The sequence below is a fragment of the Linepithema humile genome, chromosome 1, assembly GCF_040581485.1.
Source record: "Linepithema humile isolate Giens D197 chromosome 1, Lhum_UNIL_v1.0, whole genome shotgun sequence".
Lineage (NCBI taxonomy): Eukaryota > Metazoa > Arthropoda > Insecta > Hymenoptera > Formicidae > Linepithema > Linepithema humile.
The window spans coordinates 44,061,089-44,084,252 of record NC_090128.1 but is presented as its reverse complement, the minus strand read 5'-3'; the positions used below and the strand labels follow the sequence as shown (position 1 = coordinate 44,084,252).

The window sequence follows — 23,164 nt, the reverse complement described above, 5'->3', positions numbered from 1 at the left end:
GCACATTAAAATAAGTAATGTAAAACTTTCATGCGAGACAATAATATGAGATTTTATTAAAAATGTAAATTAGCTATGTTGACCCAGAGCCAGGTGTTAGATGCTCAAAAAATAATAATTAACCAAATTATCAATTCATACGTTTCGGCACATTTATTTCGGCCATCTTCAGTGATAACATAATAGAAAGTAAACAATCGTTATAGAGGAAACATGAAATAATAAAAACAAATATGCTCCGCAAGGCCAACGCATATCGGTTAAAGAATTTGAACGCTCATTATAATATAACATAAAATAGTAATTAATTAATACTGCGACGCAAAGTCGTCGTATAAAAAATGCAGGTTTCGCACATATTTATTTATGTCAACAGGTTTCAAACCTGTTTATTATGTTATCACTGAAGATGGCCGAAATAAATGTGCCGAAACGTATGAATTGATAATTTGGTTAATTATTATTTTTTGAGCATCTAACACCTGGCTCTGGGTCAACATAGCTAATTTACATTTTTAATAATTTTTTATTATTAAGGCCCAAGTTTGACATTTCTTTTATAATATGAGATTTTATTTTGATATAATACTTTTAAGTCTATTTAAAGCCTTGTTAAAATTCTTATACAAATTTATATGTATCTGTTTCGTTTATATTGCATTGTAGTTACATTGTAATTTAAACAAAACATTAATGTTTAATTTATATTTTTCGCTTAAAATTCTTGATAATTTCAAAACTATAGTTTTATGTTGCATACATTAATTACGTTATGTTATGATATAACATTATGTCAAGCACATTGCGAAACTCATTATTGCACACGATGTGAATGTCAGAATGATTGATAGAACGGGTTGTCTTGTAATAGGGGCCATTTTCATACATTACTATCATACAACATTACTGCTTGAGTAATTTCATGAAGCAGAGCGAATTTTTTTCGCCAAATCTAAAGTATCGTGAATTTCCTTAATTTCATATTAAACCCTTCGAATATAAGCCACGAATAAAATTGGTGTTAAAGTTTACCTGAATAAATCGATAAACGAGATCATTTCCAATTTGCATTCTTGAAACTCGTATTATAGTAAAAATCATTTATATTCAGTATAAAATATCTTCACAATTATCATCTGAAAAACTTATTTTAAAGAAAAAGTAGGGAAAAACATTAGGAAGCATCGTTGTTGACATTTTGCCGTCGCACATGAAGTGAGCGTTCCAATCAGTTCCAATTCGTAACCCACTTATAATCAAATACCCTGCATTCGCAATTTCTAGTAATTTTGTATTGCACGATTGGCGCGCTTTCGCGGCCGCCACTTGAAGGCAGGCAATGATTGCGCTGCATTGTGGCGATCGAATGGCCGCCTCGTCTAATGTCTGTCCATTCTGTTCTTCTGTAATTAGTTTTACTTTATTCGGTGATCTTCGCGAACGGTGTGTCCCGTCGAACGATCCGGTAAGCCAGTTGACAATTTCTAATCAAACACGACTCGAGATAACCGGTAATAATAGATCTATTGTATAAAAGTGCCGCTAAGGTACACTCGTACGGCCGGTGATTTGTTTTTCATCAAATTACTAACTGGTGGCTCGTGGGGCACTACCGAAACTGCGAGCGGGATTCCGTGCGCATCTTCGGACACGTGTATGGGGTGTATCGAGCGAGCCGTCGAATTGGCGAACAATTCTAACATACAGTAGTTTATCGAGATGTCCATTTGAGTGTGAGGTCAGAAACATTTTCATCTTTCGTCTCCTGCTTGTCAGGTTATTGCACGATTAACGGGAAGATATAAGCAGCAATATACTTTACGAGACCGGTACCGAAAATGTAAAATTCGCAATTTGAAAAAAAAAATCGAAGTGAAAAATATTCTCTCAATATATATAAGCAATATATGTAAGCATGAGAATATTCACAAAATCATAACCATAATTACATTATGAAACTTTAATTCCAAATTTATTATTTTGTTATACAAAAATTTTTTATTTTACCACACATAAATTTTATGATTTGTATTAACATTGTACATGTAACATTATTTAGTACATATAATAAAAAAAAATTGTGTAAATGCTACAAGAAGTTTTTTTTTGAGTTTTATAGAATAAGATAAATTTGTAAAATATAAAAAAATTTATTCGCTGCTAAAATATATCAAAGAATTACAATATGTGTCAATATATCAATTTGCAAATACAAGGAAAAGTAAAAAAAGTAAAGGGACTTTCTTTTAAAGAATATGATTTCTTAAATGTTTCTTTACTATTTGAGTTACTCTCGTATTTATGTATAAATTTATATATGTTTTGCAAAGTTTTTACAATTAATAAGGAACGTACAAACTTTAATTTGAAACAATATAAAAGATAATTTTTGTACATATTTAAAATGTACATTAACGTAATAAATATACATACATTAATTTTGTTCAAGTTTTCCATGTTAATACAACCATATTTTTCTTAATGATAAGACAGAAATGTTAATTAAAAACAGTATCGAACAAGTTTAATATAAAGTATACATAAGATCATATTGTCATGCGGAAATTCTAAATAGAAAATGAAACAATGTATAGTATTTGCAAATGAAAAGATCATACTCTTCCTAAATAAAGGTAGATGATATAGAACTATCTTTTTATAACATGATTAAACGAGATGAATATTATTATAATTTAAATTGTTTTTTTTAACATTTTTATTGTTTGGTATTCGGTGTTTTTCCACATTTTTTTTTGTATTAGCTCTTTTTACATTTTTTTTATTTTTTCTTGTTTTGTTACAGGTTTAGTGATATAACGATATTAACATTAGTAAACGTTATTGAAATGGAAAAACGGTTTATTGAAATGAAAAAAAATGATGGATTGCTGTTTTGCACCGAGAGTAATAATGGTGCTGATGAACCCATGGACATTGTTGATGAAAGAGTGGCTATTTTAGACGCAGGGGCACAATATGGAAAAGTAATAGACAGAAAGATTCGTGAATTAAGTGTCCACAGTGAAATTCTGCCACTCGATACACCTGCATTTACCCTTCAAGAGAAAGGATACAAGTAAGATTTATGTATTTAACGTTATTGACTTTATTATTGTAATTGCATGTAAATGAAATCCAGATTATTTATCGATATGCATGTTGATGTTTTTAGGGCTACTATAATCTCTGGCGGTCCCAGTTCAGTATATGCCGAAGATGCACCTAGGTATGATGCTGACATTTTTCGAATAGGAATTCCCGTACTAGGTATTTGTTATGGGATGCAGATGATGAACAAGGAATTTGGCGGTACTGTAACCAGAAGAGAAAGTCGAGAGGATGGCCAATTTCCAGTTGAAATTGATACCAAGTGCCTGTTATTTAAGTATGTAAATCGCAATTACGTTTAAAAGTATTTGATTATTTGTTTGAATAATAAAAAAAAAAACATTTTAAACATTTTCTAAACATTTGAAACATGCAATAAGTGTATAAATTGTGTATTAGGGGCTTGGACAAGGAACAAATGGTACTATTAACACATGGAGATAGCATAGATAGGGTAGCTGACTGCTTTCGTACTACTGCCAGATCATCAAGCTTTATAGCGGGTATAGCGAGCGATAAAATGAATTTATACGGCGTGCAATTTCATCCAGAGGTAGATCTAACGCCTAACGGAAAATCGATGCTACGTAACTTTTTATTTGGTATCGCTGGCCTTACGGGTAATTACACGCTCCGCGATCGGGAGATGCAATGTATCCAATATATCAGAAATACTGTAGGCGACAAAAAGGTTTTGGTAAGCAATTAATCACTTTAATCCGCATTGGAAATCAAACTCTCAAAATGCGTGAAATATTTTTATCCACGAATTTGTTTGTCAACTGTTACAGTTATTGGTGAGCGGCGGCGTGGACTCGACGGTGTGCGCAGCTCTGTTACAAAAAGCTTTAAACAAAGAGCAAGTTATAGCTCTACACATTAATAATGGCTTCATGCGTAAGGGAGAAACGCAATTCGTGGAACAAAGTTTAGCCCAACTGTGTGTTACATTAAGAGTAGTGAATGCCAGTCGCTACTTCATGCAGGGCACAACGACTGTTCCGTTGGACAATGTCGCACCCATGAATGCCAATGTTACGAATAATAAAGGAATATGCGGTACAGCGAGTAGCCCGAGAACCAGGTTAACTAAGATGTTATGCGAAACAACCAATCCCGAGGAGAAACGGAAGATTATAGGAGATGTTTTCGTAAGAGTCGCGAACGAAGCGATGACGGAAATGGGTTTGAAACCGGAAGACGTTTTTCTCGGGCAAGGCACTCTTAGGCCCGATCTTATAGAAAGTGCAAGCGCCTTAGTCAGTGGTAAATTTCTATTTCTAGGATTCTTAATTAATTCCTATGCCTTTTCTCATACTGCAATAATGTGCATTTTATCTGTTTATTAGGTAAAGCAGATGCCATAAAGACACACCATAACGACAGCGAGCTTGTGCGAGTGCTACGAGCGCAAGGACACGTGGTTGAACCGTTAAAAGACTTTCATAAAGACGAAGTGCGACAATTGGGTTGCGATCTCGGCTTGCCGGCGGCGCTCGTTGCGCGCCATCCATTTCCCGGCCCAGGCCTTGCAGTGCGAATTCTTTGCGCGGACGAACCCTATATAGAGAGAGATTTTTCCGAAACGCAGGTATTACAAGCGCGAAATAAATATTGAATCATACAATTTTATGCTTAAAGTCTTCGATAAGCTAATGTGAGATGCATTTGTGTTTGCTTGCTGTTCGCAGGTCATAGTAAAAATAATGGCCGAGTACGAACAGATGCTTCAGAAAAAGCACGCATTGTTAAATCGCGTGGAAGGCGCGACGACTGAAGCCGAGCGCCAGCAACTCCGTAGGGTCTCGAGTCATCGTCACATTGCGGCGACTCTCTTGCCTATTCGTAGCGTAGGAGTTCAGGTACTTGAAAATCGCATTGCAATGGAAGTCCAATAAAATATTGGGTTTTCTTTCCATTTTGCTAAAAGCATTTATAAACTTTACAGGGCGATCGAAGGAGTTACAACTACGTGGTGGGTTTATCGTGCGAAGAAACCGTGTCCGAGGGAGTGGAATGGGAAGATATGTTATTCCTCGCGAAATTAATCCCACGCGTGTGTCACAACGTGAATCGCGTGTGCTACATTTTCGGGCCGCAACTTCATCATCCGATCCAGGATATCACGCCCACGTATCTCACGTCGAATGTGATAGCGACTTTACGACAGGCGGACCACTTAGCTAATCAAGTGTTAGCTTCGAACGGCTGTATGGGAGCGATCAGCCAAATGCCCGTTATTCTAATCCCGATACATTTCGACCGCGACACGGCATGTCGAACGCTATCCTGTCAACGTTCCGTAGTGCTTAGGCCGTTCTGTACTAATGATTTCATGACTGGCATACCCGCCATTCCCGGCAAGGATTTACCAATACACGTAAGTTCGCTCTCTTTCCATATTCATAATACGATATTTATAAGATTGTCATACATACTTGTAAGATATGTCAAATATTTAACACTATACTCGCATTTATGTGCATAAAAAAAATTGTACATCTAATTGAAAATTTTATCTACTTAGAGCAGAGATGGGAATTGCAACTTTCGGCTCGATTTTCTGATTGACGCCCACTGTCCCCTCCTTGCACGATACTCAGCCTCAGGAATGTCCATATCACAAATGCAACAAGATGATAAATATGAGACAATAGATTTCCATATCACCTGTGAGGTACTATTATTAACGCGTTCTTCAACAATAGTGCCTCACAGGTGATGTGGAAATCTATATTTATCCCATATTTATTATCTTGTTGCATTTGTGATATGGACATTCCTGAGGCTGAGTATCGCATACCTTAGTTATGGATGTTAGCACGTTTGTTGACTCATTGTTAGCATGCGAGCGGCAAGAAGGGGGAAGGAGGCGTTAATCAGAAAATCGAGCCGAAAGTTGTAACTAATTTCCATCTCTGACTTAGAGTATATGTTAAAAATAAATATCCGCAATTGACTTCGATTGTGTTTTGCAGGTGGTGAAAAAAATGGTAACTGAAATATCTACGGTGCCCGGAATCTCACGCGTTTTATATGATCTAACGTCTAAACCACCGGGAACAACCGAATGGGAGTAGTAAACGCTCATCCTGGCTCCTTTCTATTTTTTCACCAACCCATGTGCGCGTAACGTCTACAAAGTGAAAAAGTATATTTAAAAAAAATATATATATATTACGAAAGACACGAATTCGAGGTTGATGACTTCTTACTAATTTATACAAGACCTTTGAACAGACTTCAAAGGCATGCGTTAAAGTCGTGTATTACTGGCTTCACTAGGGCAAAGAATGGCATTTGCGTTCGATTGAAATCTTAAAGGTAAGTATCGTGTTTGCTTGTAAATAGGTTTTCTTATACGACACACCCATTGTAAAAGTATTAATTTATTAAATTTCCGCTATTTTGTTCAATCACCGTTATTACATCTCGAATCATTACATTTGATCAATGGTACCATTAGATTGTTATTGTACTCGATCTGCATATAACGTTGAACGTGTTTCACGGCTCTCCTGTATGTCCTATGCCAAATGCAATCCCCAGTTTTCGTTATGCATCTACGAAACAGATAGACAGACATATAGTAAGTTTAATGTATCACGTGTCGAATATCTTTATTCATCAATCATGAGCGAGTAAAGCGATGTCTATTCCTTGAAATCTGCAGCATTATATTACTTATTGTCCATTTGTTATAAATTAAAGACTATTATAACACGAACATTTGATAGAAATAGATATACCTGTGCATGGTTTTCAACAAGACGTGTAAATCTTCAATGCGTTTCCTCTGCGGAAGCATGCTAAGAAACGTCGCAATTGACAGAAAATCGACTTCATTCACGATTTTAGATTCAACGACCCACGTTTGTATTTGCATTTTTACCTGAAAGCGTCACGTTTAACTCAGTTGAGATCAATATTTTTACATAATGTATTTTAATACAGTTGTTCAAAACATGTATGTATTAATTGATTGATAAAAATATTATACAAAGAAGAGAAAATAAGATGACACAATTCTTCGTTGAATATTTAAATCAATGTTTAAGTATGCACTTATATATTGATCATTTTTAATAGGAATTTTTTGAATTCTGCTAAAGATATCTGTTTAACTTTTACTCTTTTGTTAATTATTGAATGTAGTTTAAGAGAGAGCTTCATATTAATATTTATTTCGACGGTACACGTATAAAAAAAAAAAGAAAAGAGAGCGTCAATAATGCACACGTTTGTTTGTAAACTAGATCTAAGTTTTCAAAGTTATTATTTCTAAGTGTACAATAAGGATGAATCCAAAAAATGAAAATACCGAAATAAAATCGCACCGCGCAACGTACTGTGATAAGCTAAAATAATTTTCATGGAATATTATTGACATCAGTTTTTAAATCACCAGATACGAATCTTCCATGGTTTTACTCGTTACTGTGCCAATGTCACAGTTACCATTTAATGTTCGGCATGATGGTCATATTCGCAATTCACGTACTAATATTTTACATGTGCTGCTTTTACACAGATTGAGAGATCTGAACACCGAACATTCGTGGATAAAAAAAAAGACATCACCCTTTGAAAAATAAAAAGCTCACATCAGTTTGCCATCTTTTTTTGTAGAACATAAAATTCGTTAAATAGAGAAAAGGAATCTAATACACGTCAATATTGTGGCAATAACAGGTAAAAAATTTGTATTACTTGCTAAGAGGTAGTTTTATATAACGTTGCGGTTTAATATCAAATCGGGATTATAACAGTTGCGTGCATCAGATCTCAAAAGTATAACGAGAGAGAATTGAGTTCCTATTTAATAATTTCTATCTTGACGAATAATTATAGTGGTACCTGTTGTAATGGAAGGGTGAAGAGATGATTCACGAGATTAATCAGCATTTCCTGATGTTTATCTACGTTCTCATTGTTATGTAAAATACTTAAATTCTGTAAAATAAAGGTATCGGCTTTATCCACCACAGCATTATTGCCTGAAATTTCAACATGATTAATTTGACACGATGCGAATTTTGCTTCGTTGGCATCATTTTCCTCCGATAGTCGCTCTCTTGCATGCAGCAATATCGTATCCCGTTGTGATACACGTGCATTTTTATTTATACAATTGTTATTTACAATAGATTTCACATCTTCGTTATCGATCTTTAAAGACGGCCCCGCTCTTTGCAATTCCTCAGTCGACTTATTTGGATTATCGCTTTTTGTTGTTTTACCATTTACTCTACTTGCTTCTTTTTTCATATTACAGTACATCTGTACATCACGCTGTACATCGGGATGCAAATCGCTTTCCATTAAAGCTGATAGAACGTCTGGATCAATTTGCGAACAATCCTGTATATTTGAACTCTCTTTGTTACACGAAAATTCATTCACCGGCTTAGCTATATTTGTGTCATCTGCTGCTGTTTGAGGCTGTTTCTTACTTCGTTTGTATTCGTCAAGTATCTCATTTCTTATATCTGTGGGTAGCTCGATTAACACCGACATATCGATGTCTTGCATTCGTGGCACTTCATATTTTGATGATTTTCCACTATTTGGTTTCACTTGTTTAAAAAAGTTCTCCTGCGATGTCTGTCGTTGTACTGGTTTCTTACTTGATTTTCCAGACAAGTCTTTCACTTTAGTAACATTGTCGTTTGCCTTATGATTGGTTGATTTTTTATTTTTCGCTTTAACTGCAAATGTCGACGGTTCGGCTTGAGTATCAGGCGGAACAGCTGTATGTTCAGCGTTGTGTATAGATTCAGAAAGTTGTGCCGATTCCGGCTGCAAAATATTACTTTTTTTATCACAAGTATTTTTCGTTGCTAATGATAATTCATTACTCAAAGGCACTTTAAAACTCATCAGTTTAGATTCTTTGCTACATTCCGAGTCACATTGATCATCGTTTTCCGATGTTTTCTCACACGTTTGCAGCTTCTCCGTTTTATTAAAAAAATTTATCAAATTGCTTTTATTCTGCTTAGTCTTGCATACTTCTAGTCTGGAGATTTGTATGCCGATTCCTCTCATGTCCTCGGGTGTCAAATGCAACTGGTTCCAAATGCTTATAACTTCTCTGCATTGTAAAGAAAACATTGCCTTATAATCTTGCGAAATCTAGTATAAAAGATTATCATGTAATAAATTATAGCAGTGAAACTTACTTTTTAATAATACTGACGTCATCAACGGCCGCTATAAGATTCTTTGATTTCGTTAAATAATTGCAGAGGCCATGACCCATGAACTTCGCGGCTTCTTTCGGTGCTTCCTCCGCTCTGATCATGAGTTTTAACGTGATGCATCTGCCCTTTGCGCGAGCTGCCGTTAATCGGTTACAGACCTCTGTAGATAACTTGCTCAAAAACTCGATGGCATCGCCGTTGTTCTGAAATCTTATGCCATAATTAACTTCAGCGGATACCGATTTCCTAACATGTTCCAGATTCAGCTTTGTGTCGTCCAAGCCGCGGCACATTTTGTGCAATTGCTCTCCTATCTTTTTACCGAAGTCCTTCTGTAAAACTCCCAACGAAATCTTCTGTAATTCCCCGCACGTACGTACATTCATTTCATGTAGCTTATGTGTCGTTGTTCTACCAACTCCTAGAATAAAAAGTAAAGGCGAATTAAATTTATTATAATTAAAATAATGATCATCACTCAAATAAAAATTACACGCATAATGTTTCAATAAAAGCAAAATATTCTCGTTAAAAAAAAATTTACATTTTTAAATATAGAATATAGATTTTGTCAATATTGTAAACATTAGTCAATCATGAAACGTACCTGGTAAATCTCGTACATTAAGAGACTGAATATATGTTTCCGCATCTTGACTACTTAGGTAAAATTGATTGTCGGGTTTGGCTTTTCTCGTTGCCAATCTCGCCTGCAGCTTGTTATTCCCGAATCCCGTGGACACTGCACAACCTGTTTTCTGCTTTATTTCTTCTCTAATTATAGTGGCAAATTCCAACGGTGAAAGCCCAGACATTTCACAAATTTTCGTACAATCCACATACATCTCGTCGCAACTCACTGCTTCAATATCTAATGTATAGGATGCTACAGTATCGTATAATATGTAGGAAACTTCCTTGTAACCTTCGAAATCGTACTGAATCGTCTTTAGATTCGGACACAGCTTCAACGCTTCTCCCAAAAACATGCCATTTTTCACGCCAGCCTTTCTGGCCGCGTACGAGCATGAAGCTACTTCCGATAACGATCCAAAATCTTCTTTGCCATCATAATTTGCTGAAAACGTATTGCCTTTTGCGTGCGTTACCGCTACTGGTAGTCCTTGCAATTCCGGTCTATTTCTAATCCCCACAGACACGAAAAAGCAGTCCATATCAATGTGCATTATAACAGGTTCTTGCTTCTGTTTTATCTTATTGCCATCTCCAAGGCAAATTATTTCATCCTCAGAATCTGATTCATGATCAGCTAAAGCTAAAACATTTTTGGCTCTTTTCAATTTTGCTAAACGCTCACATCCGAGAAACGTCCCGTCACTTTTATCCCTCAACTCATTGACATAATCTTTAAAAGTGGTTCCCATGGTGGCGATATAATGTAATCTCGAATTACTGTAAAATGCCGACAAAAATTCAGCATCTCTTGTGCATTGTGCGTTTGTTTTTGTACTTGTGGATTGACAAGTGCTAGCTGTGTCATATTGCAATGCATTATTAGATGCACTGTGTTTTGATATATTTTCATTGTTAACAATACTTACAGAAGTTTTAGACTTTTCAATCTCTTGTTTATCCTTTTTGTTTATATCTAATTTATATATCAGCTGAGGTTGTGTGTTAGTGCTATTAGAATAAAGCAAATAATTCTGAAAATTCAATATTTTTCCAGCTGCTATGCTATCGGTGATCCATTGTGGCTTGCATATAGGAATTGGATTTTGACTCTTTCTGTATAACGTTATTTTAGAATGCGGCAGATTGGATGCTATGATGTGAGTTGTGATCTTAGGACGCATATAGTGATGATACACACCTCCGTGCATCATCATTAGACGTCTAAGCTCATCAGATGTTGGATCTGTGTAACCATTCACAAATATTGCAATTCCTTCAAATAATTTTGATGTTTCTTTAAACTCTTTGCTGGCTGTATCTCGAAATTGTTCCTCCAATTTAGCTTTCTTTGCAGCCATATAACCACCCTGAAATATATTAACAGAATATATAAATCAAGAATAATAAAAAAATAAAGTAATCTAACAATAAAAATAAAGTATCTTTTAATTTAACAGAATAAACGGATAAATGTAATAAAATATTAATAGTCTATATATTTACCCAATCTTCAAAGCCATTTTCACCCCAATCATGATCTCTTTTTTTCTTTGACATGGTTATATCAAGTTACTCATACTTAAGCATATTTATTATGCAATAAATACACTAAAAAAAAATTTATTAATTACATAAAGTTACAACATTTTCAGAGTATTGTTTTCTTAACAAGTTATGTATTATATTTGTTACAGCAAGTTTAATATAAAATAACTTATATTTTAAGCTTCAATTTTCTATATTTTCAATCCTAATTATTAAATTTATTTAAACATTAAATTATATTGTTAGCATAGTAGCATAGTGCTTATAACCTCAAACATAAAAAAAGCACTGTATCTTGTACAATTTTAAAGTCAAGATTGACAATATATTTCAATTACATTGAATAATTTTTATAACTTACGTGATGTTACTCAATTATTAATTTAAATTTTAAATTTTACTATATAATTGTGTGACATGATAAGAATGTCCATATTTTGCTGTCACTTTTGGCGGCAAATTTATGCACTGAAAGGTTATTTTGATCTCGCATTATCTGTATGCATTATAACATGATGAGACATTAATAAAAAAATTATATTATAATTTATGCAAAAATTATTTTTATCTTGAATCATTTGACTGCATTGAAGCAATATTCAAATCATTTAAGCCAAGACTCAAACCATTTTAACCAAAACTCAAACCATTTTTTAGCCAATGGTTTTCCCTGCATTCATGCTGCTTGCTTCTTGCGTTTCAAATCTGGCCACGCTGATTAGGATGCTTTTTAGCGAGATGTTAATGAGATTAACAAACTGCACTACGGATATTCGTGTCATCATAATCTGATTCACACCTCTTCCAATGTTTGCTATTTATTATCTAACAAATGTTTACATATTTTCTTAAATAATAATTATATCAAGTAAATTTTATATTATAATATAAAAAATATGTAATTTGCTATTTTTTTAAACACTAAATCTCATAAAAAATTAATAAACTTAATAAAATATATTTTAATTATATAGGTACTAATTCGAGTTGAAAATAAAACGCAACAGAAATGATTTACATTCAAAATATGATGATTTTTTATTACTAAATATTTGCTATTTTATAATATACAATATTATTGACACACTTTGCATTTTTTTAACGTTGTATTAGTACATCAATTTGTGTCTATCAACAATAACTACACATCTCATCTCATCATAGGAGACAATATCTCTATAAAACAAATTTTATATAAAATAATATGAGAATAACAATGGATGGCTAAACTAATTGTAAATGATATACATATATAAAGTCAGAGTTCGTACCAGACGAGCTCTCATTCCTATCATAAAATGTATTCTCTCTATACTCTCATTCCTATCATAAAACGTATCCCCTCTTTGGAAGCCTAAAATATCCTAATATATTATACATATATTAAATTTTATTGCTGAGAATTTTAAAATGCCATGGAAATACAAGTTGCTCGTACTACATTGGAAATTTATATCTTTATGTTGTTTTTATTAAAATAATAAAAAAATATGTTTTGTAACTCTGAAATTTTAATGTTTGTAACCAATATCTTTTCAAAACTTCTATATATGTAATTTTTTTTGTTTATAATGAAATAAATTTTATGTATGTATTTTTATGTTATATCTATACAAAGAAAAATAAAAAAATAAAAGGGCTTCTTTGATTTTTAAATCAACAGAAAATGTCTCTTAGTTTTTAACTTTCCCTAGTATATGATACATATAAATGATATTACAATCGTGTGCGTACTTTTTAACGACAAACATACGCATATAATATGTTGCAAAAATAAACTTATTACAAAAATAATGATTGAGAAAGTATATGGCAAATAATGATTGTAAAGATATATGGCAAATAACTAAAAAAATAATAACATATGCCACCTGCATTTAAATCGTTAATGGCGGATATTTGTCAATACACAACTATAAATATGTTTTATAAGCGGCAGTCATTTGCTCTAGGAAAATGAATGTTAAGACCGTATGCGGTCCCAGACGGGCATAATACGGGAAGAACCCTTTCCACAATGCAAATGGTCCTTCGTTTCTTACAACTTTAGTTAGGACGTCAATTGCACCTGTAAATTCTGGTTTGCCATCTATAGTTTTCATGTTTTGAATCCTAAAAAAATAGTATAAATATAAATCTAAAGTTAAGAATGCGGGTTTATAAATTTTAAATATATAATTTTGAATTTATTGTATAATTTACCTAGTTTTCGCTATATCTACAGGCATAGATGCAGCAGTGGTGACTAAACCAGAAATCATGGAGCTTGTAAAGTGCAATAGAATATTTTCCTCAAAATATCCTATTTTAAAAAGAAAAAAAATATATATATATATGTTTGTGTATGCACACGCACGCGTATGCACATATACATATATCAGCATTGTCATTATCATTATCATAATTAATATTTATATGTATATTATAATTCTACAACACATATCTAATAATTATACAATATTTTTACATGTCTTACCTGTATCTAATAAAGCCTGTTTTGCCTGCGAGTATGATGCTAATTGCGCTGCGTTTACAACCATAGCACGTCCCATAGTGGGAATGGCACCACGCCATAAAGTAAAGAGGCCTTCTTCTCTAATTATACGGAATAACGCATCGAACACATTTTTGTAATTGCGTCTATCAGCTGAAAAGATTTGAATCCTACAATAATTATATGTTTCCAAGTGATATAGCCATATTGTATGGAAAAATATAAATTTACCAATAGGCAGTCTTCCATCAGCAGTCATTCTAATTAAAGCTACTTCAGCGGGTGTACCTACAAATGCTCCAACAGAACCTGCTGTCATGCCAAGTAGTGCTTTTACGATAAAACTTGGTTGGGCATCTTTCCTGAAGAAAGCAAATATATTTTTGTAATATGTTTTCTTCAACACAATTCTTATACAATTATATATTATGTGTTATCACAAGTTATACTTACGAGGCAAGTTCTATAAGCCAAGTGTATATACCAAGTCTAGTGGTGGTATATGTGGCTTGCCGCATTAAACCAGCAGATAAACCCGAGTATAATGCTAAAACGCCTTCATTTTTCAAGATTGATGATGTTACACTTACAGTTGATGTTTTAGTGCCGCTTAACTGCATACGATTTTTTATTAAGTCCAATGGCTGTACGAAACATGTTGCTGCCATGCTGCAATTATATACATTGATTTAGCCACTATTTATTATTAAACAAATACAAATTCTATATTTGTTAGATCATTTTTGAACTGAGAAATTTTGCAATAATTTTTTATATATGTATTAAACATTGTAATATATAATCAAAATCATATTTTATGGAAATCATGTAAGCATATTCTGATAATATTTCATAATTTTTTATCTTAATTCAAAAAATTATAATAAATTTACTTTTTATATCTTTTTCATCTTGTAATAATAAAATTAATTTATTAACAAAAATTACAGTAATATATAAGAATTATTTCATAAATATATATTTTCAAATTAGAAAATTTAATACAACATTCCTTAATAGAGTGCATAAGAAGAGCTGGTTATTTAAGATTGCTACTATTTATAGCGTGCTATCAAGATAAATATACATATTGCATCATCATAAAAAACAACATTAAATTTTCATTATTAAGTTAAATAATTTTTGTTAAGTAATTAATGAGAATTCTTGTGAAATCTAAGAAATCTGGAACACTTGACCTTCAATCCAGTGATTATGAAACACAAAATTATCACAGAGTAATGCACATTTATTTTCCTAAAATTGTTTTATAACCATTTATTCACAAATGTTCAAACATTAAAAAAAAAAATACAAACCCAGAAGTCCCACCGATGAGAAACTTGATACTGTTTGGTACTGTTTTTGGGCTACTCATTTTGATGTGATTTGATTAAACTTGTGATTGATTGAATATCGCGTTAACTGCAGTGATTGTATTTGTTCTGTTCTCTCTACTTATAAGATAATGACAACCACGAAAAATTATAACAAATAAAAAATTTAAAAAATGCCTCTCGAAGTATCTGCGTTTTGCCGGGTACACTGTTCACAGACACAGAAAAAATTAAAGAAGTGGTATCACATTAATCAACATTAATGGCCATGCTTCGGACCTTCGGACAGACAGGTCATATGTCATCAGCTGATATGAAATTGTGGAAATAGCTAAAGCGCCATCTTCCTGTATATTCCTATATACATATATATATTGATGCTCATGGACGAGTCTGCATTAACTTTGAACTTGTGTGAAGTTTATTATTAGAATCGAGACACAATTTAGCAAAAAGTATATACATAAATACATGAAAGAGAAAAAGAGAACTATATATTTTTTAATTTCGCTTTACAAACATAAAACGAATACTTGTTTGTTTATTAAAATTAACATAAAAAACTCATATCAGAACTGTGTCTTAAACATATTAAAGAAATGAATATAAGTAGAAAAATGTAACCAATATAAATTCTATTTCAATTAACGTAATAATTTTTTAACAAAATAATTAAAGGAAGTTTTAAAATATTCATCATATTCTGTGTTTTAAAAATAAATCAATTGGCTCTCGTATTGAATGCTGTTCTTCGTTGTGTGGAAGCGTCGTTGTGTGACAGCTCGAGAGAGCGTACCAATAGCGTGCAGCAACGTCTTGCGTATAGAAGTGTGCTAGGAAAATATATATAATATAGCCGATAAAAGGTAATAAGAGTTGGATAATTGATATATATTTCAGCATGAAGCCAACACTCGTAGCTGATGAAATGTTTCCCGAAGGAGCTGGGCCTTACGTTGAATTGGAAGAGGTAATACATATTATTTTGACGTGGTTAGAAAATTATAGGTTAAATTGTTTACCATGATATCATTATCAAATTGTTTTACCATATCAATTATATTTTGCAATGTTATTTGTTCGAGTTGTAATATAATAATGTAAGATTTTTGCATATAGTTTTTTTAATTTTAGGTTGGCGGCAGTAGATTATTAGTGGATCTCACAGCAAGTGAAAAAGCTGTTCACTCAGAATTTTTCAACGGTACTTGTTCAAACTTATTGAATTTTATAACATTAATTGTATGATTAATTTCCATTTAATTCTACATTAATTTTTCGTTATTTTCCATCAAAATTCTGCAGCAAAACAAGAAGAACGTTCTTTTTCTATTAACAACAACAAATCTTGTTCAGACTCTTTACAAAGAACCAATTTACAAAAAACCAATTTACAAAAAACCAATTTACGTAAAGACATGTCTAGCATTGTCGTATCAAAACAAGGAGCAATTTTTTTTTCTGACCTTAGCGAGGATCGAGTCCATTCAGATTTTTTAAACGGTATACTGATTATTTAAACTTTTAATAATATATTAACGATGTCTCTGCATAATTTCATTGAAGATCAGGGAATATCATTTTTTTCTGTAAACAATAATCCCAATTAACAGAATATACGGTTAGTTTATTGAAATAATCATTTCATTTCAGAGTTTGATGATCTTTATGATGATGATGACTTGGAGTGAAGCATTCCTAGGGAGTTAAACTACGCAGTGCTTTTGTATAGACTGCATTTAACTTAGTATTAAAGCAAAAAACTTCTTGTTTTCTGCTCTTAAGTCCATGCAAAATGTGATTGTAATGTATAAAGAATCAAATGGACATCTTGGTGTCAGTTGCGTTCAGCAGAAGACAGTAAGTGCTAAGTTAATACTTGGTGCTGTATTATCAACTTGAAAACTACACTAAACATCATTTTCTTGATAGGTTACTTGAAAATAGTGCCTACTCATGCTTTACAGCACACATTTTTTGTTCAGCACAATATTGTCAATACAATTACATCAATTTTCACATATTACTAATACATATACATAATACTATTGGAATATTAGTTGTAAAAGAAACAAAAGGTGATCAAAATAAAAAGTTACACCAAATTGCAAAATTGTTCTTTCTGCTGCTGAACGCAGCCATTATGTATTATATGTTTATATATATATATATAATAGATATGAAAAAACATTTCATTTTTTAAGTTTGCTGTATAAAACTACTGCAAACCCTTACATAATGTCGTTCGTTATTTAATACATATCCCTTCTTTTTTTAAAAGACTAACCACAAACTACAAACTTCATGTTGTAACATTATTACAATTTATTTGTATTTTTAATTCGAGTCAGATGTGTGTCTGTATCTATCATATGTCACTTTACTGCATACCACAGACAATTGTTATTATAAACGTGCCATAAGAAAATGAGAGTACTGGTCAATATGCCTTGTACACATAATAATATTGATACTGTAAGATTATAATTTATAATACATAGACGCTAGTCATATAAACTTGTATGACGATGCACAGTTAAAATATAGCACCCCATTATCTCAGTCATTCTGCATTTGTTTATTCTGATCATTTTAGCGCGTGCATCGTATTTATCTTATTACTTGATACGAAAAAAGAGCCACTTGCCAATTTATTCAGCCCAATTAATTGCTATGTTTTCTTCTTGGCCCCAATCAATATATCTGTCTTTTGACCATTTTCATTTACTTCAACTGATTTACTTTCCACTTGTGTTATTAATTATTAATTCATATCCTTGTTCGATGTGTGTTAACTGGCGATCGGGGTGAAGACGACATTGGCAACAGCGGCAATATTGTTAATGTTGACATCGCTGATGATAGTGGCGAATATCCTAAAATATTATACAACAGAGAATTTTTTCAATTCTAATTTAACATCGGATTTTCAAGTTTTTCATTACATTTGTTATTAATGTGTATTGAAATAGTTTTGCAAATCGATAATTATTAGAGCTAATCATAGTGTACAGTATGAAGAATAGTTTGTATGAGTGTAATAAGTGATATACAAACCCTGAGTCTAGCCTTTAAAAAGTTATTCGGGGTGCTAGTTAGCTTCAAGATCACTTTCAGCTTGATCGTCCTGGTCACTTTCTTCCTCTTCATCATCCTCTTCTGAAAAGTACTGTGACGGAGGAGATAAAGGATCTTCTGATAATGAAGTATGTGATGACGATGGTGGCCGAGAACCCTCCAATTTCATGTCTAAATCTTCCATTGATGTACTTGGACCAGGGATAGTTACTGGAATAAACTTTTCTAAGTCTCCTGAAGCCAATTCTGTAACAATCGTCGCTGTTAGACGAGTAGACTGACGTTAATTCACATATACAATACGTATAACAAACAACGTACGTTCGACATATTTCTCAAGCGATTTTGGAACCATTGATTTTGCCTTTCGTAAGTTTTCTTCAGTGCACTCCCCTTTCTCCAATCCTAAAAGGAGATTTTATCTTTCACAATAAATAAAACAATGAATATTTATATTGTAAAAAGTATAATTTCAGTAGTATTTTACCGAAAGCTAAACCCATTTGCTTTAGAACTTCGATATCGTCATGAATTTCAAACTTATCATTAAAATTAAACAGGTACTCAGTTCTGTAAAAATAACTGGATTACAAACTCTCCTCTAATTTATTCGCAATACTTACTAGTTATTAAATTTTACGCGTGATTGTCGCGATAATTATTAATTAATTGCAACATACTTGTCATTTGAAATGCTGCAATCTATGACAGTCTTTTTACTGGTATTCACAATGAGGAATGGCAGCTGTATGGCAGAATTAGGTTTTGGTGGCCCGCGAAGATTCTCATTTGAACGATTACGTTCAACTAAATTCTTGAATGAAATGTGAGAAAGAATAAGCTGATGTAACTGTTGCGTTTTAGCTTTAATTCTTTCGATCTTCTTCTTTTTATCCTTTTCTAATGCCACACATTCCTGCAATGAATTAGTAGGTAGACCAATCCACCTGATCTCTTTTTTCTCTTTGGAGATGATATTCATTGCCATTAACACGTTCAGAGCATCGTATACGCGTCTTCTGATATTTTTCTGATCGTACTGCTGAAAAAGATTACAAATTTCATCGATAAATATGACTATTTTTTTATGTTTACAACTTATTTTACGAATAGAAATTACGAAATAAATACAATACCTGATCTGCCAGAGAATTTATGTGAGCTGGATTAGTGAATTCACCAACCAGTTCATCTGCTACTTCATTATAAGAAGTGGTACCTTTCTTCTTCACTTTTTCACAAACTTTCATTGAAAAATGTCTCAATCCTTTACCAACTTTTTCCGTTTTTCTTCGTTTACTGCAATACAAATATTAAAAATTATTATTTTCTCGCAAGAGAGATGTTTCATTATTGTAAGATGTTTCATTTAAGAAAATATAAAAATTATATTTTGTTAAATAATAAACAACTTACAATATAAATTGACATTCATAATTCAGTGTTATAGATGCACAGTATATCTTGAGATCACAAAAAAAAGTGGAACATGTTTTTGTTTCAATTGTGTGCAATTAAATGTGTGATAAAAAACACTGTATTACTCAGGCACGAAGTCGCCACTTTCAATGTCCTGCCTTTTCCTAGATCCACTGTGATCCAATATTGGACTGATAAAGGTTTTTCCCGCAGTATCTTTGACAAGTTGAGAGGTGTTAGATTGCTGCTGTTGTTGCTGCTGCTGCTGCTGCTGCTGATTTTGTTGTTGTTGGACCACAATAGCCTGTTTTATATCGCTCTAAAATAAAATATTAAACTTATTCACTGTAAAAGTTAATATTTTTTTGTTAAATTGTTATTAAATTATATATATACCATTTGTGCAGAAGTCAATTGTATAGTCTTGGTCATTACAGATTCCCCTGCTTTTGATGTTGCCATTTTAGTATTTTGCACAGGTATTGTTACCAATCCTATATAACATACATTATAATTTTGTGCAATGATATTACTTGTAATTATGTGAAAAAAACCATTTTTTAGGTAAAATATGCTTACTTTGACTGGGTGTAGCTGGACTCTGCAAACTGATGGTTCTGAGAACTTGTGTATTTGATGATAAAACCTAGTTAGAACAATATATATATATTTATATAATATTTATGACAATTTGATTACTGCAAATGTTATTGCAGTAAGAGATGTTGGAGAACTATCCTAAAGAGTATATTTTCAAATGATATATATTTGTGAAATTAAACTTTACATGTTATAAGATTACAATGTAGAGTAGTAAGAGTATATAACCTCTGCATTTGAGGCAACACTAAAGTGTTGTTGTAAATGAGTCATAAAATTGAGGTAAGTACCTGTGATTCTTGGTTAGGAGCTTTAAACACTTTAAGGCCACCTGCATTTGTTGTGCTAACAATACCACTTAATGCTTTATTAGGTGTACTTTGCACTACTTTTATCACTTGTGGGTGTCCTGTAATGAATTTAACTCATCTATAATTACTTGTAAATTTTTAGATAATATTTTGCAAAAAATTTTTAAACAAGACAAATCAGATCTAATATAACATTGTAATATGTCTTCAGATATTAACTTTAGTCATAACAAAATTTAAATATATATGTATGATAATTTAAATATATATTCTAATAAATGTATTGTTTTATCATATATACCGTAAACTGCAAAAATTTTATGCACTTTAAGTAAATAAAACTGAAAATGTATTACTAAGACTGTTGTGGAATTAATTATTCAATCATCATTAACAAAGAAAATGCATATTTTCATAAATAGTTTTACCTCAATAAAACCTGTCTTTGATTTATATTAATACATTTATTTCATAAGTAATGCCTTTCAAAATGCATCTGAAAAAGCATATAACTTACATGTATTATCTTATAATTTACATAAAGTCACAAAATCTTTCGTGTATATCAATAGTATTTATACAAGTTATCAATAAACAAGTTTAGGAATTGTCAGTTCATATTATAGATGTGACACCTAAGACAAACAGATGGAAATGTACCTGTGCAAACCTAAAGTATTGAATAATCTTTAATACTTAGAAATTATCTAATACTAGCAATATTTCAACTTTCTTATCCGTACAAATAATATGTTATAGAAAGTACAAAGTTATGTCCTTCTTCTTGTTTCAAACACAAAAATAAAAGATCAACATTGAAGTATCATAGCAAACACAATGGAACTTGAACAGTAGTAAGTTTGCAATATAAGTGTGTATAAAAATATACCATTTTCAAAAGTGCAATAGACAGCTTCTTGGGCAATCTTATCAGTGCTGCATTTTATCAAACAATACTTGATAAACGAAAAACAAGAGAGAAATATAATTACAACAAAGTATACATCGTCCAATCTCTTTGTTCGATAAAATTTGCTTTCGCGACTGACTGCATATCTTGCATATGAACTAATGAGATAACCGACATTATAATGAAGTTACAATGTAAAACACGAAAACAAATCCAAATAATTGTCAAAATTGATTGAAATAGGAAAGCTGTGCTTGTGGCTTCAACAAACCAGACCGAGTTCGGAGGAAGCGTGCATAAATTCGCAAGCGGGTGCGATTTCGGTGATCAGTGCGCGACAGCAAGGCGAGAGGCGTTCACGGGCGAGCGTATGCCGCGATAGCCAAATTTTATACGCCGTTGAAGAAAGGACGAAGCCGAGAGAAACACGACAAGGGTCACGCGTGTGCCGACTGTGCGTTGGCGCGCACCGCGAATCCACTTACCGTTAGCGTCGTGTATTAGGAAGTTCATCGTTTTATTTTGCTGTGTCATCTCCAGCGTTATTGCGCCGTCAATCGGCTGAGGACGATTCTGCGGATGGGCCGTGCACAAAAGAAAAATAAAAAGATCATAGGGCTACACTTTGCTCAGATCGTCGGCTCGCCGTATCACCAAAATGGCGACTCCGCATATAAAAGCATTTGCGACGGTGATTTGCGAGGTGTCGCGCGCCGCGTGAGCGATTCGACCTGTCAGCTGTGGCAATTCGGCGTCTTCTCTATCGCGATCGGACGCGCATAATTTGCACGGCTCCGGAATATTCGCGCTCTACCTGCAACCAGTCGTTCCCGCAGCTTCCGCGTGCACACGGACTGGAAATGAGCTTGGCGGTACGACAAAGCTAAACAGCTGATTGGCCGGCCGCCGGTCACATGGTCGCCCTCGTTCCACGTTTATGCGGCGCCCCTCTCGTGACGCGCGCCGCGCACAGACGTGTATTGCGGACTTTATATCGCGTTGTCTTGCGTTTGCAAAATGTACAGCTGTACTATGCACGCCCGTATTACGCGCGCGCAATAGGCGCATCCGCAGGGACAATAAAAGTAACTTGCTGCGAGATGTAACCATCAATTTTCGTGGACAATCTCGATGGTTTCTTATCGCGCGCTAGAACAACCTGAATTAAAGCGCGAACGTAACACGAACTCACTAGCGAGAGACTGGCGCGACTTTTACTCTGATACCACTTTCAGAGCACTTTCGCGTTTACAATGAGAATGATAGAAAAAATAATTGGTATTTTAATCTTCTGGAATCTAATGAGAAAATACTTAGCAATTAGATTTTTAAATGTTAAATTTGTGTAACGAAACAGAAATTTGCTGCTTTAAAGTGTTACAATGTAAAAACATATGAATTCAACACAAAAAAGATGCGCAATATGCTGCATAATAAATATTACACTCACTTTCTACAAACATCATCATAGATTTTGTAATAAAAGCAAAGTTTGAATTATGAGTTATTAAATAATCTTTTAA

At 33.0% G+C, this 23,164-nt stretch overlaps 5 protein-coding genes across 13 annotated transcripts; 2 read left to right on the top strand and 3 right to left on the bottom strand.

Annotated features, from left to right (window-relative positions):
- Positions 1–1,314: 1,314 nt before the first annotated feature.
- Positions 1,315–8,086, top strand: bur (GMP synthase burgundy). Of its 3 annotated transcripts, none has more exons than XM_012377269.2 (9): positions 1,315–1,465; positions 2,804–3,076; positions 3,173–3,385; positions 3,508–3,805; positions 3,900–4,374; positions 4,458–4,699; positions 4,800–4,970; positions 5,057–5,488; positions 6,087–8,086. In XM_012377269.2, the coding sequence occupies exons 2-9, from the start codon at positions 2,847–2,849 to the stop codon at positions 6,186–6,188; spliced, it is 2,163 nt and encodes a 720-aa protein (XP_012232692.1). In that variant the 5' UTR covers positions 1,315–1,465; positions 2,804–2,846; the 3' UTR covers positions 6,189–8,086. The 3 variants fall into 3 exon arrangements, with proteins under 3 accessions (XP_012232692.1, XP_012232693.1, XP_012232691.1); XM_012377270.2 differs by having other exon boundaries at positions 1,320–1,738; XM_012377268.2 differs by lacking the exon at positions 1,315–1,465 and adding an exon at positions 1,780–1,909.
- Positions 6,482–12,130, bottom strand: Rev1 (Rev1 DNA directed polymerase). Of its 4 annotated transcripts, none has more exons than XM_012377264.2 (7): positions 11,854–12,129; positions 11,451–11,555; positions 9,919–11,314; positions 9,291–9,732; positions 7,966–9,202; positions 6,858–7,000; positions 6,482–6,671 (listed from the first exon to the last, which is right to left on the bottom strand). In XM_012377264.2, exons 2-7 carry the CDS (start codon positions 11,502–11,504, stop codon positions 6,521–6,523), a joined length of 3,423 nt encoding a protein of 1,140 aa, XP_012232687.1. In that variant the 5' UTR covers positions 11,505–11,555; positions 11,854–12,129; the 3' UTR covers positions 6,482–6,520. The 4 variants fall into 4 exon arrangements, 3 of the variants coding, with proteins under 3 accessions (XP_012232687.1, XP_067205728.1, XP_012232688.1); XR_010888540.1 differs by lacking the exon at positions 6,482–6,671 and adding an exon at positions 7,458–7,690 and having other exon boundaries at positions 6,879–7,000; positions 11,854–12,130; XM_067349627.1 differs by lacking the exons at positions 11,451–11,555; positions 11,854–12,129 and having other exon boundaries at positions 9,919–10,803; positions 10,874–11,016.
- A 375-nt stretch (positions 12,131–12,505) lies between these two features.
- LOC105678156 (mitochondrial 2-oxoglutarate/malate carrier protein-like) lies at positions 12,506–15,659 on the bottom strand. The gene is made up of 6 exons (XM_012377253.2): positions 15,306–15,659; positions 14,440–14,655; positions 14,218–14,348; positions 13,969–14,139; positions 13,695–13,794; positions 12,506–13,604 (listed from the first exon to the last, which is right to left on the bottom strand). The coding sequence occupies exons 1-6, from the start codon at positions 15,362–15,364 to the stop codon at positions 13,406–13,408; spliced, it is 876 nt and encodes a 291-aa protein (XP_012232676.1). The 5' UTR covers positions 15,365–15,659; the 3' UTR covers positions 12,506–13,405.
- A 234-nt stretch (positions 15,660–15,893) lies between these two features.
- Positions 15,894–17,562, top strand: LOC105678193 (uncharacterized). Its single transcript, XM_012377323.2, has 4 exons — positions 15,894–16,293; positions 16,458–16,527; positions 16,629–16,826; positions 16,977–17,562. The coding sequence occupies exons 1-4, from the start codon at positions 16,225–16,227 to the stop codon at positions 17,012–17,014; spliced, it is 375 nt and encodes a 124-aa protein (XP_012232746.1). The 5' UTR covers positions 15,894–16,224; the 3' UTR covers positions 17,015–17,562.
- Positions 16,930–22,624, bottom strand: Dp (transcription factor Dp). Of its 4 annotated transcripts, none has more exons than XM_067346998.1 (11): positions 22,127–22,624; positions 20,711–20,829; positions 20,400–20,466; positions 20,217–20,314; positions 19,979–20,139; positions 19,538–19,700; positions 19,082–19,443; positions 18,889–18,971; positions 18,723–18,806; positions 18,381–18,647; positions 16,930–18,199 (listed from the first exon to the last, which is right to left on the bottom strand). In XM_067346998.1, the coding sequence occupies exons 1-10, from the start codon at positions 22,173–22,175 to the stop codon at positions 18,415–18,417; spliced, it is 1,419 nt and encodes a 472-aa protein (XP_067203099.1). In that variant the 5' UTR covers positions 22,176–22,624; the 3' UTR covers positions 16,930–18,199; positions 18,381–18,414. The 4 variants fall into 4 exon arrangements, with proteins under 4 accessions (XP_067203099.1, XP_012232745.1, XP_012232744.1 ...); XM_012377322.2 differs by having other exon boundaries at positions 19,082–19,440; positions 19,946–20,139; positions 22,127–22,620; XM_012377321.2 differs by having other exon boundaries at positions 19,946–20,139; positions 22,127–22,615.
- Positions 22,625–23,164: the final 540 nt, after the last annotated feature.